The sequence below is a fragment of the Mobula birostris genome, chromosome 9 (genome assembly GCF_030028105.1).
Source record: "Mobula birostris isolate sMobBir1 chromosome 9, sMobBir1.hap1, whole genome shotgun sequence".
Taxonomy (NCBI): Eukaryota; Metazoa; Chordata; class Chondrichthyes; order Myliobatiformes; family Myliobatidae; genus Mobula; species Mobula birostris.
The window spans coordinates 154,062,619-154,079,972 of NC_092378.1; the positions used below are offsets into that span (position 1 = coordinate 154,062,619).

Here is a 17,354-nt window from a genome sequence, read left to right on the forward strand (position 1 = left end):
GGTATAAAAGTTGGTGCTAATCGTTTTAGAGTAAAAGTACAGTAAATAGGCCATTCAGCCCATCTAGTTCATGCTGGACTGTTTAAACCACCTAGTTCCAGCGACCTGCACCTGGACCATGTCACTCCATACCCCTCCCATCCACAGACTAACCCAATGTTGTCTTAAATGTTAAAATCAAGCGCACATGCACCACTTGTGCTGGCAGCTAGTTCTACGCGCTCACCACCCTCTGAGTGAAGTTTCCCATCATGTTCCCCTTAAACATTTTACCTGTCACCCTTAACCGGTGAACTCTTGTTGTAGTTCCACCCAAGTTCAGTGGAAAAAGCCTTTATTAAATGTTACACATAGCACATACAGATACACAATAATAACAGAGAGCAGGTCCCTTTGTGTCACAACCTGTAGATTGATGGTGTATGGGATGTTGTCCTGGAGCCACGTTTCTGCAAGAACCAGCACGCACCAGTTGCTCATCTCACACTCCTGCAGCCTCAGCTAAATGCAATCCAGCTTGTCCTTCATCGAGTGAACGCCAGAGAGCAGCACAAAGGGAGGGTCCAGAAGTACCGAGATAATAACAATTCTAATTCTACACCCTAATCCAACAATGGTCGTAGTCTTTTCCCAGGAAAGGAGAGGACACAGGTTGAGGGTGAGAGGGAGAAGGTTAATGTTGAGACACCGGAGGCTGCAGGAATCTGGGGTGTGAAACAAACTCCTGAAGGAATTTGGTGGATTGAACTCAGATCAGTAAACTGGGCAAAGCCCAGGCCCTGAAGTGGTAGTCTCAGACCCATTTGTCATAGTCCTTTGCCCTGTGGCCCTGCCAGATTAACCAGAGCTATTTGAGCAGCTGTTGTTGCTGGCCAAGACCAGTCTACTGATTCTAACCGGTGCCTTGCTCATTCCAGGAGGATATCGGAAAACTGCTGCGATTCGAATCGTCGGCGTTGCCGGCTGGTCAGGTGACCAGTCTGGCAGAGTACGGCAGCCGGATGAAGGCAGGGAGCCGGAATATTTATTACCTCTCCGCACCGACGCGGGAGCTTGCCGAACACTCGCCGTACTTCGAGGCCATGAAGAAGAAAGAGATGGAGGTGAGGAGGAAGTATGGGAGGGAGCAGCCGGGATACCAGCCAGTGTTCAGAATCAGGTTTAAGATCACTGACGTGTTCTGAAATCTGTTGTTTCGTGTCAGCAGTGCAGTGAAATACATAAAATATACTCGAGGTTCATTTTAGTGTCAACATATGTAGGTGCAATACAACTCTAATATCAGTCCTCTCCAGATAGCCACGAAATACACATGAAAAAGTAAAAGAAACAAAACTCACAGACCCCAGAATCCCCCACTCCTTCCCTGCAGAAAAGAACAGCGATAATAACAATCCCAGAAGGCCCTTCCCTGCTGAAAAAACAGTAACAATAACAATCCCAGATCCCCTCCCCGTAGGAAAAACAGTAACAATACGATCCCCAATCCCCTCCCTGCAGAAAAACCAGAAACAATAACAATCCCTGACCCCTCCCAGAGAAAAAAAAGCAGCAACAACCCTCTCACTCGCAGAAAAAGGCAGTGACAAATGCACTGCATTCTCAACCCTCCCCTGCAGAAAAAAGTGACCAACCCCCTCACTTGCAAAAAAGGGCAGCGACAGCAGTATCAAAAAACCCCCTAGCCCCCACCCATACACAAAGAACTTACAGATCACCCACCCGCCGATCAGCCACAAGAAAAGAAAGTGCAGAAAAACTGAAGGAGACTGAATAGAGTACAGTCCAATCACATAAATCTCAGAACTCACACCTGGTCCAAGTGGTGGCCCCGGTGGGAGTGAACACTGACACTCTGACCCCGCTGGGAGTGATCACTGACACTCTGACCCCGCTGGGAGTGATCACTGACACTCTGACCCCGGTGGGAGTGAACACTGACCCTCTGGCCCCGTTGGGAGTGAACACTGACCCTCTGGCCCCGTTGGGAGTGAACACTGACCCTCTGGCCCCGTTGGGAGTGATCGCTGACACTCTGACCCCGGTGGGAGTGATCGCTGACACTCTGGCCCCGTTGGGAGTGAACACTGACCCTCTGACCCCGATGGGAGTGATCGCTGACACTCTGACCCCGGTGGGAGTGATCGCTGACACTCTGACCCCGGTGGGAGTGATCGCTGACACTCTGACCCCGTTGGGAGTGATCGCTGACCCTCTGACCCCGTTGGGAGTGATCGCTGACACTCTGACCCCGCTGGGAGTGATCGCTGACACTGGCCCCGTTGGGAGTGATCGCTGACACTCTGCCCCTTTGGGAGTGATCGCTGACACTCTGGCCCCGTTGGGAGTGATCGCTGACACTCTGACCCCGGTGGGAGTGATCGCTGACACTCTGGCCCCGTTGGGAGTGAACGCTGACACTCTGGCCCCGTTGGGAGTGATCGCTGACACTCTGACCCCGGTGGGAGTGATCGCTGACACTCTGGCCCCGTTGGGAGTGAACACTGACACTCTGACCCCGCTGGGAGTGATCGCTGACACTCTGACCCCACTGGGAGTGATCGCTGACACTCTGACCCCGGTGGGAGTGATCGCTGACCCTCTGACCCCGTTGGGAGTGATCGCTGACACTCTGACCCCGCTGGGAGTGATCGCTGACACTCTGACCCCGATGGGAGTGATCGCTGACACTCTGCCCCTTTGGGAGTGATCGCTGACACTCTGACCCCGGTGGGAGTGATCGCTGACACTCTGACCCCGATGGGAGTGATCGCTGACACTCTGACCCTGCTGGGAGTGATCGCTGACACTCTGACCCCGGTGGGAGTGATCGCTGACACTCTGACCCCGTTGGGAGTGATCACTGACCCTCTGACCCCGTTGGGAGTGATCGCTGACACTCTGACCCCGCTGGGAGTCATCGCTGACACTCTGGCCCCGTTGGGAGTGATCGCTGACACTCTGGCCCCGTTGGGAGTGAACGCTGACCCTCTGACCCCGCTGGGAGTGATCGCTGACACTCTGGCCCCGTTGGGAGTGATCGCTGACACTCTGGCCCCGTTGGGAGTGATCGCTGACACTCTGACCCCGTTGGGAGTGATGGCTGACTGGGTCCGAATGCCGTTGACCTGATGGCCTCCATCGGGAGTGCTCACTATTAGGGTCAGCAGGGCTTCGCCTCGATGCTTCAAGATGGAGTCATTCGTGACCCTGCACCGTGTCTTTTTTTCTGAGTCAGCTTGTGTTCGCGGTCCTTTTCGGGCTTTCATCTCTGATCTCCACGGGGCAGATCTCCGGACATAGCACGGTGTTGGATACGTTGATCGAGATCCAAACTCTACACCACGACACCAACAGTTACCGTACACACACACATTACACAAGAACAATACACGGCTTAGAAAAAGTGAAATAATTTAAAAGATTTTCTATCTGGCGGATGTCATCCAAGGGATCATCGTTCACTGGCACCATCTTGACTGGAATGCTATAAATTACAATAAGAAATATATGTTTCTTTTAAATTCTGTGAACAGTGCAACAAGAGAGCAAAATACTGAGGTAGTGGTCATTGTCCATTCAGAAATCTGATGGCGGGGGTTGAGAAGCTGTTCCTAAAATGTTGAGTGTGTATCTTCAGGCTCCTGTCCCTCCTCCCTGATGGTAGCGGTGAGAAGAGGCCGTGTCCTGAGTGATGTGGGTCCTTAATGATGGGTGCTATGTTTTTGAGGTGTCCTGGGTGCTAGGGAGGCTAGTGCTGGCTGAGTGTGCAATCCTCTGCAGTTTTTCCTGATCTTGTGCATTGGCCCCTCCAGACCAGACACGGTGCAGCCAGTTAGAATGCGCTCCATGGTACACCTGTAGAAATTTGTGAGAGTCTTTGATGACATTGCAAGGGGGGTCTTTTCTGCCAGTGACCAGTGGTGCTCTGCAGGTCTCGGTGTTGGGACCACTTCTTTACATGTTATATGTCAATGATCTGGATTGCAGAAGTGATGGCTTTGTTGCCAAGTTTGTAGATGATACAAAGATAGGTGGAGGGGCAGGTAGTGTTGAGGAAGCAGGGAGTCTGCAGAAGGATTTGGACAGATTCGAAGATGCAATACAATGTCAGGAAGTGTATGGTCATGCCCTTTGGTAAAAGAAAGACATAGGTTATTTTCTAAACAGGGAATGAATTCAGAAATCGGGAGCAAAGGCACTTGTGTAAGATTCCCTGAAGGTTGAATCAGTGGTACGGAATGCAAATGCAATGTTAGCATTCATTTTGAGAGGACTAGAGTATAACAGCAAGGCTGTAATGCTGAATGAGGCCTTATAAGGCATTGGTCAGGCCGCATATGGAGTATTGTGAACAGTTTTGAGCTCAATAGAAGGGATGTGCTGGCATTGAAGAGGGTCCAGAGGAGGTTCATGAGAATGATCCCGGGAACGAAAGGGTTAATATATAAGGAGCATTTGATGGCTCCGGGCCTGTACTTACTGGAGTTTAAAAGAATTGGTTGTGGGGCGGGGGGGGGGGGGGAATCTCATTGAAACTTACTGAATATTGAAAGACCGAGATAGAGTGGATGTTGAGATGATGTTTCCTATAGTGGGGGAGTCTAGGACCAGAGGGCACAGCCTCAGAATAGAGGGATGTCCATTTGGAACAGAAATGAGGATAAATTTCTTTAGCCAGAGGGTGGTGAATCTGTGGAATTCATTGCCACAGGGAGACATGGAGCTCAAATCATTGAATGTATTTAAAGTGAAGGTTGATAGGTTCTTAATTAGTCAGGGCATTGAAGGTTACAGGGGGAGGGCAGGAGAAAGGGGTTGAGTAGGAAATTAAATCAGCCATGATGGAATGATGGAGCAGCCTCGATGGGCTGAATGGACGAACTAGGCTCCTATATCTTATGGTCTGCTGGCCACACAGCGAAGAAGCTGTTGCCTGGTGATCAGAAATGTGGCCTCTATGTTCGTCCACTGGCACCACCCCACACCCCAGCACTTTCACAGAGACCCACGCTAGTCAGTGTGGCTCAGGTCTTTGTGTTTATCCAGGACTCGCGGGGGGTAGCCTGCGGGTCGTCCCAGAAACACCTTGCACGTGGCGGGTTTAACCTGGTCCTCCCCCTGCCCCTCCTGTGACCGAGGTTTAACTTGCCCCTCCTGTGACAGGGGTCTAACCTGCCCCCCCCCCCCCCCACCCGTGACAGAGGTCTAACCTGTCCCTCCCGTGACCGGGGTCTAAATTGCCCCTCCCGCGACAGGGATCTAACCTGCCCCTCCCGTGATAGGTCCTGTTTTGCTACGACCAGTTTGATGAACTGACCCTGCTTCACCTGCGCGAGTTCGACAAGAAGAAGCTGATCTCGGTGGAGACCGACATTGTGGTGGATCACTACAAGGAGGAAAAGTACGAGGACAGCAAGACAGGTACGCTGCCCAGCAGGGCCTCAAGGCGAGGCCTTTTTCTCTGTACAAATTTGGTCGCACTTTTTAGTGCATGTTACTGCTGCCAGCACTTGACCGGTTTACACTGCCTGTTTCTGTGTCAAGTTACGTACGTACGTTCATGTACATGCTGTGCTGGTACAGAGGGACTCTGCCGAGGAGAGGGGGTGGGTGTACACAGAGACAGTCGGTCTCTGCCGAGGAGAGGGGGGTGTCTGATGCTCCTGCTGGCTACACTGACGGGAGAATCACTTCTCATTTCAGCGGCTGAACGTCTGTCCGATGCCGACGCTGAGGGGCTCCTGGCTTGGATGAGGAACGGCCTGGGAGAGCGGGTGACAAATATCAAGGTAAGAGAGCGGACATTGAGCACTAACGTGGAAAAGAGTCCTTTCAACCCACACGCTCATGCTGGTATCCAGCACCCATCTGTACTGATCTCACCTCCCAGAAGTTGTGCAGAGGGACTTGGGAGTGCTTGTCCATGAATCACAAAAAGTTGGCTTGCAGATACAACAGGTTATTAAGAAGGCAAACGGAATGTTAGCCTTCATTACTAGAGGGATTGAATTCAAGAGCAGGGAGGTCATACTGCAACTATACAGGGTACTGGTGAGGCCGCACCTGGAGTACTGCGTGCAGTTCTGGTCTCCATACTTGAGGAAAGATATACTGGCTTTGGAGGAAGTGCAGTGGAGGTTCACCAGGTTGATTCCGGGGATGAAGGGTTGACCTATGAGGAGAGATTGAGTCGCCTGGGACTGTACTCTCTGGAGTTCACAAGAATGAAACACAAAATTTTGAAAGGGATAGATAAGATAGAAGTAGGAAAGCTGTTTCCATTGGTAGGTGAGACTGGAACTAGGGGCCATTGCCTCAAAATTCAGGGGAGAAGATTTAGGACGGAGAAACTGCTTTTCCCAGAGAGTGGTGAATCTGTGGAATTGTCTGCCCAGGGAAGCAGTTGAGGCTTCTTCACTAAATATATTTGGGATACAGTTAGATTTTTACATAGTAAGGGAATTAAAGGTTATGGAGAAAAGGCAGATGGATGAAGCTGAATTTACGGATCTTAGTGAATGGCGGGGCAGGCTCGATGGGGCGGATGGCCTGCTCCTGCTCCTATTTCTTATGTAAGTTGGATCATGACCTCCAGGCCTCATCTAAACTCTCTCTTAGGCAGTATGTTCCACAAGCCAACTAGGTGAACATCTTCCTCCGACCCTCTCTGCGTCTCCTCCCCTCACCTTAAGTTTGCTTGTTCTAATTGTCTGACTTGTTTTTAAAGCTCTCAGTGGTCTGGGACCGGAGTATATCACAGAATCATTTTTGTTCTATAATCCTGCATGAGCCCTTGGGTTTTCTTCCATCGGTCTCTTAAATTTAAACAATCTCCCTTATAAAATAATCGGCAGGTCAGATTTTTTGAACCACACTCCTGAACTGTGGAATTCAATACCTAAAACTACAGTAGTGTACAAAGTTTGTGAACCCGGTTTTCATGTTTGCATTTTAAACCATTGTAAAGCACTTTGAACTACATCGTTCTGTAAATAAGTTATTATTAATGAGTGTCCTCTGATCAGCTCAGGGCAAAGGCCTCTGACAGTACACCCACACCCATTCATTCTGTCTAACCTGTTGGAGATGCCTCTTCCAGGGCAGGTACAGCTGCATAAGGCTTTACAGAACCAGCACCCCAGGTTCAGTTCCTGCTGTTGTCCATACAGAGTCTGAACGCTCTCCCCGTGACGTGTGGGTTCCCTCTGGCAGCTCTGCTTGCTGCTGGGGGCCTTGGACTGTATTGGTCATTGACACACAGTGATGCATTTCACTGTGTGCACATGTGACAAATAAAGCTAATCTTTAGATTCCATACCCAATAGACCTCCCTGCTCCAAATAAGACAAACCCCCCGATTCACCACCCCCACATATAGTAGCTGATAAAAAAGACTCTCAGTCTTCAGGCAAAATCTGCCACCTTCCACAGATGCTGCCTGACCTGTTGGGTGTTTCCAGCATTTATGTTCTTGTTACAGCACTATTTGTTTCCTTTAAATAGTTTAAATTATGTTTGTCATGTCTAACAAAGGAAATGTTGGATTCTAATGTTTTTTATCCAAGGTTCTTTCTGAAGTCAAGAAAGAGGCATAAAACTTGTTGCTTCTCAATTGTTTTATTCAGCACGAGTAGAACAAAGAATCGGAAATGGAGAGAAACAGGTCTAGTAGGGGAAGGAAAGAAGCAGTAAAAGATGGAAGACCATAGAGCCATTCCATTCATATGTAATAACAATTATACAGTCTAATCAAACAGAAATAACCCACACTGTCTGTTAGAAATTAATCAATCAGAGCCCCTATTTAAATGATGCAATAGCAGAGTTTCAGAGAACTGTAACCACTGGGGACACACTAAGGAGCATGCTAAATGGTTACTTGTACATAGATAGAAATGTTTTATAGAAGCTGGGATAAATTGTTAAACTGCAAAGAAAATAGCAATTAAGCAGTCTACTTAACAGAATAACTGACACTCCATTAACGATAGAGATGGGAGGGGTGGGTGTTCATGACGCTCCATTAGGGACAGTGATAGCAGGAATGCCTATGAGGTGAGCATCTTGTGCTCGAGCCTACTCGGAGTAAAGGCTATCAAAAACTGAGTGTTGTGTAATAACTCAGGTCTTATTAGGGAGCTTAATGTAATGGAACCCTTAAGAGTCAGTGATCATAACATGATTGAATTGGTACCGCAATTTGAGAGGGAGAAGCATAACTCACATGTATCGTTAGCACAATGGAATAAAGGGAATTACAGAGGCATGAGAAAGGGAGCTTGCCCAGGTGGACTGGAGGAGGATACTGGCAGGGACGACAACAGAGCAGAGATGGCTGAAGTTTCTGAACTAAAGGGTTCTTTTACTTTAAGACTCCCAGAAGGTTAATTTACAGGTTGAGTCTATGGTAAGGAAGGCAAGTGCAGTGTTGGCATTTATTTCAAGGGGAATAGAATATAAAAGCAAGGAGATAATGCTGAGGCTTTATAAGACACTAGTCAGGTCACACTTGGAGTATTGTCAACAGTTTGGACCCCATATCTCAGAAGGGGTGTGTTGTCATTGGAGAGAGTCCAGAGAAGGTTCATGAGGATGACTCTGGGAATGAAGGGGTTAACATACGAGGAGCATTTGGCAGCTTTGGGCCTGTACTTACTGGAATTTGGAAGAATGTGGGGGATCGCATTGAAACCTGCCGAATGTTGAAAGGACTAGATAGGGTGGATGTGGAGAGGATGTTTCCTCTGGTGGGGGTATTCAGAACTAGAGGGTACAGCCTCGAAATTGAGGGGCGACCTTTCAGAACAGAGGCAAGGCAGAATTCTTTTACCCAGAGAGAAGTAAATCTGCTGAATGCTCTGCCCCAGACTGCGGTGGACTCCAAGTCTGTGGGTACACTTAAGACTGAAGTTATCCTTTCCTGATCGATCAGGGTGTCGCATGATATGGCAAGAAGGCAGGTGTGTGGAGTTGAGTGGGATCCAGGATCAGCCATGATGAAATGGTGGAGCAGACTCGATGGGCTGAATGGCCTAATTCTGTTTCTATGTCTTATGGAATGTTTTCAGGGAGGGGGGAGTGTTCCTCACTGTTAGTGATGGGGGGGGGGGGGGGTTGTGATTATTTCCGTTACACTGATGGGGGTGGAGGGAATGTTTTTGGACACGGGAGAGTGTTAGGGACATGGTGACTGACATTGTACAGAATTTCTCCCCTCCACAACCCTCTGTCCATCAGGGCTGGGACTAACCCGTGCTCTGTGTTTCTCCTGTGGTCACAGCTAACGCCGCGCCTGGACACACACCCGGCAATGGTGACTGTGCTGGAGATGGGGGCCGCTCGGCACTTCCTGCGCACCCAGCAGCTTGCCAAGTCCAGTGAGGAGCGGGCACAGATCCTGCAGCCTACCCTCGAGATCAACGGCAGGTAAGGCCCCACTCCCCACCCCAGTCCAAAGGCAGAGGGCACTGGGGAATAGAGATTCACATCCCTCCCATACATCCTACCCCATCCCCCCTTCCCCATCCTCCTCGTGGTAGGAACGGAGAGGAGGGAGGCAGAGGGGTTGAGGTGCTGCTATTTATCAGGCTGCTGACTTCTCTTCCAGTCACATCCTGATTAAGAAGCTGAACGAACTGCGGGACCGGGACCCTGAGCTGGCTCGCCTGCTGCTCGACCAGGTGAGGCGTCCGTTACTGGTTTTCCAATCCTTCATTCTGTTACACATTACCGTGACCTCGTTCTGTTACACATTACAGTGACCTCATTCTGTTGACCATGTTACCATTGCTCGGTATCAGTGGGTAGTGCAGCTGCCTGGCAGCACGAGCGACCCTGGGCACTGTCTGTGTGGCGTTTGCACGCTTGCTCGTAACTGCGTTGGTTTCCTCTGGGTGCTCAGCTTCCTCCCACATTCTAATGAAATGGCATTGGGTTAATTGGCTGCTGTAAACTGCCCCAGTGTGTAGTCAAGTCAGTGGGAACATGGGGAGGATGGAGGACGCAGATTCAGACTCATTTAGTTATCACACATACATAGAAACTTACAGAGAAATGTGTTTGTGTTACTGACCACGACAGCGTAAGGATGTGCTGAAGGCAGCCTGCAAACATCACATGTTCCAGCTCCAGTATAGCATGACCACAGCCCGTGTACTGATATAGGATTAGTGGGTTCGATGGGCTGAAGGGCCTGTTTCTGTGCTGTTTGCTTGTATAGAGGCACAGAGCATGTGAAGCTTTAAGAGCCATAGACGGCATGTCAGGGGGGCCGGGCTGTGTTTGTAGCCCTGAGGAATGTTTAACACTTCGCATCAGTAATATACCGGTCAGCTGCAGTGGACTGGAGTCTTTGCTCTGACCGAGGGGATTTAGATAGATTAACTACTGATCACTCAAAGAATCCGGGGCTATGTGGACTGGCACAGGCGAAGCCAGCATCATGTTGAATAGTGGGGCAGAGCTGACACCAAGATAGCGGGATTCCAAATGGTTCACGGAACTTTTTGTTTACCTGGATGACATACTTGTCACCAGTGCACCCAAATCCGAACACACGTCTCGTCTCCACGCGCTTTTGGAATGCTTAAGCCAGCACTGGTTTATTATTAACCCTGTTAAATGCCAGTCTGGGTTGTAACCATTGACTCTCATCCATCCCATCTCCACAGAAGTTGCAAAACCCTCCCATCAAAAGTAGCCACAATTACGGATTTCCCGCCACCCGCATTACTAAAAAAACGACAGGAGTTTTTACGTATGGTGAACTTCTCTCATTCCACAAGCTGCTGAACTTGTGCTTCCCTGTATAGTGCGCTTAAAGGAAATAACCCCTATCACGTGCTAGGCTGGTCAGCAGACAAGACCAGGACATTTGATGACCAAACGAGCTCTTTCCAACATGACCCTCCTGGCACACCTGCTCCCCAAAGCACCTGTAGTCATTACTAATGGTGCCTCAGACAATGCCGTGGGTGCTGTGCACGAGCAGTGGGTCAGAGGCGTGTGGCAGCCACTCATCTTCTTCAGCTGGCACCTCCGTCCCCTGAGACGAAGTACAGCATGTTTGACCATGACCTGTCCGCCATTTTAATTTTCTTCTAGAGGGTCACCATTTCACAGCGTTTGTTGACCACAAACCCCTTGTGCACATGATGGCCAAAATATCAGACCCTTGGTCTGCTCAGCAGCAAGCCACCTGGCCTACATATCAAATTTTACAACTGATACACAAGATATCAAGGGGTAAAATAATGCTGTGACCAATTGCCTCTCATGGCCAGCCCTTGAGGCCATACACACTGGGGTTGACTAAGCTGGCATGGCAGCCGACAAAGTTACTGACCCAGAGCAGTCGCAGGTCTGCAGGTGGCTGACATTAGGTTTGGGGAAGCTGTCTTGTGCTATGTCTCAACCAGAGAGGTTGAGGTGGACTGTTTTTAACTCTATATATGGTCTGTCACATCCGGGCCAGAAGGCTTCACAGAAACTGGTTGCACTAAAGTTTGTGTGGCACAGTGCCAGCAGGCAAAAATTAGCCATCCTGTCCAGGGACAATTGGCACCTTTCGTTGTCCCTGATTGATGGATTAACCATGTCAATGTGAATCTTGTTGGTCCCTCCCCCCCACTCCTTCCCGTGGTTTCTCACACCTTCTTCCCATGGTGGGCCGTACCACCAGGTGGCCAGAGATCATCCATCTACTATCAACAATAGTCGCAGACGTGCCTCGGGCATCCCTCTGCACCTGGGGTGCTCAGTTTCCTCTGACCGCGGTCCCCAATTCACATCAGCCCTAGGGGCTGCGATGGCCCAGAAACTCGGTGTTAGGCTGCATCACACCACCGCTCCTTAACGGCTGCTCTGAGGGCTTCCCTGATGGATGATCGTCTCCCGTGGGTCCTGCTGAGGCTCAGAAACAGACCTGTGGCGGACAGCTGCTACAAATTCCAGGTGATTTTATTCCTGAGCCATGATCACCTGATCAGTCTTTCAGCAGCATTCCGCCCTCCTCAGTAAATTCAAATTCCTTTGCACCTATTCCTACCTCCCTTGGGTTTCTGCTGGCCGACGTTCCCATAGGGCCCCCTTATGATGGCTCGTTCCATGTCTTGGAACAGAGACAAAAGACTTTTTTCATAGATAGAAGGGATAAACCTGAAAGTATTTCGGTAGATTGCCTTAAATTGACAAACCAAGATTTAGAGGATTCTGCTACCATGGCCTTATGCCATAACATGACAGTGAACGAGTAAACACACTTCTGAACAACCCAGACCCGCTGCTGTTCCTCCACCCGTGGAACATGGTGTAAGAGGGGAAAGTCCGATTATTGAAAGGCCTGGACACAGGACATTTCCTATGGTGGGGAGTCTAGGACCAGAGAGCACAGCCTCAGAATAGAGGGCTATCCCTTTAGAATAGAGATGAGGAGGAATATCTTTAGCCAGAAGGTGGTGAATCTGGGGAATCCATTGCTAGATAGCTGTGAGGGCCAAGCTATTGGGTATATTTAAAGTGGAAGTTAATGGGTTTTTGATTAATTAGGCCATCAAAGATTGCAGGGAGAAGGCGGGAGAAGGCAGGAGAAAGGGGTTGAGAGGGTTATAAATTAGGCATGATGAAATGGAAGAGCAGATGATGGGCCGAATTGTCTAATTCTGCTCCAATATCTTATGGTAATTTTAATGTGCTGAGGGTTTGGGATTTAGCAGGCCAGGTAGCGTCTATGGAAAAGAATATAGTCGATGTTTCGGGCTGAGGCCCTTCATTAGAACACCTCTGGCGAATGGCCTCGGCCCAAATAGTCAACTATGCTATTTTCCATAGATGCTGCCTGGCCTGCTGAGTTCCTCCAGCATCTGCCGGTTTTCTCTTGCGAAGATTTGGGATTGCTGTAATGTGGCCTTCTGCCACCTGGTGGCAGAACTGAACTGTCAGAAGTGGTGCAGCAGTGCCCCTACTGGCAGTAGTCAGCATTGCAGGACCTCCAACCCAGTCACCATCTCGCTGGTTCCCACAGACCTTCCCACTGGAGGGCTGGCAGAGGTTACAGCGGGACATTGATAAGATGCAGAACTGGGCTAAGAAGTGGCAGATGGACCTCAACCCAGATAAGTGTGAAGTGGTTCATTTTGGTAAGTCAAATTTGAAGACCGAATATAATATTAATGGTAAGACTCTTGGCAGTGTGGAGGATCTGAGAGATTTTGGGGTCCGTGTCCATCGGACGCTCAAAGCTGCTGGGCAGGTTGACAGTGTTGTTAAGAAGGTATTATGGTGTGTTGGCCTTCATTAACTATGGGATTGTGTTCAAGAACTGTGAGGTAATGTTCCAGCTATATAAGACCTTGGTCAGACCCTGCTTGGAGTACTGTGTTCAGTTCTGGTCACCTCACTACAGGAAGGATGTGGATACTATAGAGAGAGTGAAGAGATTTACAAGGATGTTGCTTGGATTGGAGAGTGTGCCTTATGAGAATAGGTTGAGTGAACTTGGCCTTTTCTCCTTGGAGCGACAGATGATGAGAGGTGACCTGATAGAGGGTATAAGATGATGAGAGGCATTGCTCAGTCAGAGGCTTCTTCGCAGGGCTGAAATAGTTAACATGAGGGGGCACAGTTTTAAGGTGCTTGGAAATAGGTACCGAGGGGATGTCAGGGGTAAGTTTTTCCACACAGTGCGTGGAATGCACTGCCGGCGGTGGAAGTGGATACAATAGGGTCTTTTCTGAACCTCTTAGATGGTACATGGAGCTTAGAAAAATAGAAGGCTATGCAGTAGGGAAATTCCAGGCAGTTTCTAGAAGCACAACATCCAACATTGTGGGCCAAAGGGCCTGTAATGTACTGTAGATTTCTATGTCCACTCTCTCATCTCCTCAATTTACGATTGCAGACATTCTGACACTGCAAGCCCATTGTGTTCCCACTTATCTCCCCGAGCTGTTGCCTACCATCTTTACACTCCCCTCCCCCACCTCTTTGTAACTGCCTCCAACCTCTGCCATCAACATGTCTCCAACCCTCAGTTTTCCCTTTTCTCCCAGCTTCTTCATCCCTTCTCTTTACCCCCAACCTGTCCATCAGCTGTACCTTTTTCCCTCTGGTTCCCCTCCTCCTTCCCTTTGTCCCATAGTCCACTCTCCTATCAGATTCCTTCTTCAGCCTTCCCAGCTTCTTACTTCATTACCCCTCCCCACCCATCACCTACCAGCCTGTACTCCTCCCCTCCCATCCCCTTCTTATTCTGGGTTCAGCCCCCTTCCTTCCCGGTCCTGATGAAGGGTCTCGGCCCGAGATGTTAACTCTTTATTCCCCTCTATAGATGCTGCCTGACTTGCTGAGTTCCTCCAGCATTTTGTATGAGTTGCCCAATGTTTCCAGCACCTGTCAGATCTCTTGGAAAATGTTCTGGTGGTCAAATTACTGGGCTGTAATGCTGGGGTGTGACCTACAACCCTGTGTCACGGCTGCTTAAAACTTGAGCTTCATTTAATTAAATCATCGGTAATTTATATAAAACACCTCGGTAATAGTTGCCTTACAACAATTGGGTTGTATCCGAATGTGAAGTATCTAATACCAGAGGGCGTGCCTGCATTTAAGGTGAGAGGGTCAAAGGGCACATGAGGGACCAATGTTCCCTCTAATTTGTCATGACCAGGGTGCGCAAAAGTCTTGTGCTGTGTAAGTTTTTGCCCAATGACAACAACATGTGCGCACTGAATAATTTCTTCAGTAAAAACAGTGGATTGCCAGTTCTGAAATCCGCAGACAAATCATCGCAAACTCCATCTTGTCAACAACGTCCACACCAGAAACCGCACAGCTTAGAATATTGTGTGGGACCAGGTTCTTACAGGAAATGGAATGTGCTGCCAGGGGTCATGGAGAAAGCAGATGTTACTGGGGTATTTACGAGGCCCTGAAATAGGTGCATGGATGTACAGAAAATGGAGGAATATAGACATGAGCAGAGGGATTTGTTTAGTTGGACACTTGTAGAAGGGTCCTAGATAGAGAGGACAGCCAGAGACACTTTCCCAGGGTGGAAATGGTTAATGTGAGGGGGCATAATTTTAAGGTGATTGGAGTATGGGGGGGGGGCGGGTTCTGAGGTAGGTTTTGTACTCAGAGTGGTGGGTGTGTGAAATGCACAACCGGGGAGGTGCTGGAGGCAGGTACATTAGGGACTTCCAAGAAACTCTTAGATTGGCACGTGGATGATAGAGAAAGGGCAGGATATGTTGATCTTAAAGTTAAAATAACAGTTTCTGCCAAAGGACCTGGACTGTGTGGAGGCCAATTCATTGGGTGTATTTAGAGCAGAGATTGATGGGTTCTTCATTAGTTGGGGAGTCAAAGGTTACAGAGAGAAGGCAGGAGAATCGGGTTGAGAGGGATAGTAAATCAGTCATGGTGGAGTGGACTCAATGGGCCCAATGGTCTCATTCTGCTCGTGTGTCTTATGCAAACTTCTTTCCGCTCTCCCCTCAGAGAAAACAACACAGGCAGATACAATGTACTACAGATAGGAACGGTTTAGAGGGACATATGGGTTAGCATGATTGAGTTGGGCTGAAGGGCCTGTATAACTGTGTACCCTCCCCAAGGGGCAACTTGTCGCCACACATTCCGGCACCAATGTAGCATGCCCACAATGACTGACACCACCACCTGTCCCTGGGCTGGTCTCACAGACATTGATCCCAGCAGTCTTGACCTCTGGTATCAACCACAGGACTCACCAATTGCAAACGTTGAGCCTGAAGATCCACACTCAGTCCTCCCAGAGGACCACAATCTTGTGGTAGGGATGGGAGGCTCACGTGCCTCAGTGAGCTATGCTGTCTGGAGCCAGGGCTTTATGCTTCAGCTCTTGGAGGGGTCACTCACGACAAACAGGTTGAGAGAGTCTGCCAGTCCTCCAGGTTCAGGGGTTCAGCTCAGGACTAACAACCCTGACTGGTCAAACTAAACTGTTATGGAAACAGCTATGAAGGACCCCACCTCTGTGTGCAACCGTGTTCCTGGATGGCTGACGGTGGTGGAAATCGAGAGCAAACTACCAACGTACAGAAGGAAGCTCTGAAGACTGCCGAGACCGAGACCAAAATGGGTTTCAGATAAGGACAGACAGAGATGGAGAACCTTCACTGCTGCCCTAAATGCCAACAGCATAACAGGCAGTAAACATCCACACGTTCAGAAGCAGCTTCTCTCCCTCTGCCAGGTCCTACACCACCAGGTTCAGGAACAGTTCTTACCCCACAACCATCAGGTTCATGAACCAGTGCAGATAACTTCACTCACCCAAACTCTGAACTGATTCCACAAACTATGGACTCACTTCCAAGGACCCTTCATTTCACATTCTCAGTATAGAAACCATAGAAACTACAGCACAGAAACAGGCCTTTTGGCCCTTCTTGGCTGTGCCGAACCATTTTCTGCCTAGTCCCACTGACCTGCACATGGACCATATCCCTCCATACACCTCCCATCCATGTATCTGTCCAATTTATTCTTAAATGTTAAAAAAGAACCCGCATTTACCACCTCGTCTGGCAGCTCATTCCATACTCCCACCACTCTCTGTGTGAAGAAGCCCCCCCTAACATTCCCTTTAAACTTTTCCCCCCTCACCCTTAACCCATGTCCTCTGGTTTTTTTCTCCCCTTGCCTCAGTGGAAAAAGCCTGCTTGCATTCACTCTATCTATACCCATCATAATTTTATATACCTCTATCAAATCTCCCCTCATTCTTCTATGCTCCAGGGAATAAAGTCCTAACCTGAGTTTCTCAAGTCCTGGCAACATCCTTGTAAATCTTCTCTGCACTCTTTCAACCTTATTTATATCCTTCCTGTAATTTGGTGACCAAAACTGAAGACAATACTCCAGATTCGGCCTCACCAATGCCTTATACAACCTCATCATAACATTCCAGCTCTTATATTCAATACTTTGATTAATAAAGGCCAATGTACCAAAAGCTCTCTTTACGACCCTATCTACTTGTGACACCACTTTTAGGGAATTTTGTATCTGTATTCCCAGATCCCTCTGTTCCACTGCACTCCTCAGTGACTTACCATTAACCCTGTATGTTCTACCTTGAGTTTGTCCTTCCAACGTGCAATACCTCACACTTGTCAGTATTAATCTCCATCTGCCATTTTTCAGCCCATTTTTCCAGATGGTTTAAGTCCCTCTGCAGGCTCTGAAAATCTTCCTCACTGTCTACTACACCTCCAATCTTTGTATCATCAGCAAACTTGCTGATCCAATTTACCACATTATCATCCAGATCATTGATATAGATGACAAATAACAATGGGCCCAGCACT

The 17,354-nt window shown here is 48.9% G+C and overlaps 1 protein-coding gene across 2 annotated transcripts in view; it reads left to right on the forward strand.

Annotated features, from left to right (window-relative positions):
* The window catches only part of trap1 (TNF receptor-associated protein 1), a 54,685-nt gene that overhangs the window by 34,441 nt on the left and 2,890 nt on the right, over nucleotides 1-17,354 (forward strand). For both annotated transcript variants that reach the window (XM_072269214.1, XM_072269215.1), the window contains 5 exons: nucleotides 918-1,103; nucleotides 5,286-5,424; nucleotides 5,707-5,792; nucleotides 9,284-9,429; nucleotides 9,611-9,683. In XM_072269214.1, coding sequence (XP_072125315.1) covers nucleotides 918-1,103; nucleotides 5,286-5,424; nucleotides 5,707-5,792; nucleotides 9,284-9,429; nucleotides 9,611-9,683 — 630 coding nt within the window. The remainder of the gene's footprint in view (nucleotides 1-917; nucleotides 1,104-5,285; nucleotides 5,425-5,706; nucleotides 5,793-9,283; nucleotides 9,430-9,610; nucleotides 9,684-17,354) is intronic.